Below are 577 nucleotides of genomic sequence, written 5' to 3' on the forward strand. Positions count from 1 at the left end.
GCGGTGGCCGCGCACCATCACCTGGAAGGGCCGAGCTGCCGGTGGCCAGCGGAGGCACAAGATATCCGACGGCCCAAAAACGCAGATGCAGCCCGACTGCAGGCGTTCTGGTAGTGTGGGGTGAGGGTTCTGACCTCCTGGTTGTGGACGAGTAGGACGGGTTCTGAGGGCACCCGGGAGGGCCAGAGACAACTGGCTACGGGGCAGAGGGGGGGTGAGCATGTTCCGCGTAGAGGATCAAATCAAGGCCTAGGGGATTAGACTAGGGGACAGGGGAGGGCCGCAGGTCAGCGCAGCGCGCAGCTAGTTGAAAGCGTGATTGGGCGCCGCACATAACATGCTGGTAGCTCACAGTGACAGGAATAGCGCGCCACCTCGGCCTGTCTGGCGCGCCCCGCCCCAACTGCTGGCTGCGAACAGAGGGTGGGGGCCCAGGAGAAAGCGAACCGGACCAGGGACCTGATTCGGGTGGCCCGACTGGCCGCTAGTCACCAGAAGTGTTTCTGTACCTTGGTTATGGGTAGGGAGCGAACGCTCCTGTGAGGTACAAGTCTCCAGAGAGCCTCAACCTGGTGGT

The 577-nt window shown here is 63.1% G+C and overlaps 1 protein-coding gene across 1 annotated transcript in view; it reads right to left on the minus strand.

Moving 5' to 3' along the window:
• The window catches only part of Klhl34 (kelch like family member 34), a 3985-nt gene extending 3763 nt beyond the window's left edge, over window positions 1-222 (minus strand). Inside the window, exon 1 of the mRNA XM_048796375.1 lies at window positions 22-222. Coding sequence (XP_048652332.1) covers window positions 22-222 — 201 coding nt within the window. The remainder of the gene's footprint in view (window positions 1-21) is intronic.
• Between the last annotated feature and the right edge of the window lie 355 nt (window positions 223-577).

The sequence above is a fragment of the Marmota marmota genome, unplaced genomic scaffold, assembly GCF_001458135.2.
Source record: "Marmota marmota marmota unplaced genomic scaffold, marMar, whole genome shotgun sequence".
Lineage (NCBI taxonomy): Eukaryota > Metazoa > Chordata > Mammalia > Rodentia > Sciuridae > Marmota > Marmota marmota.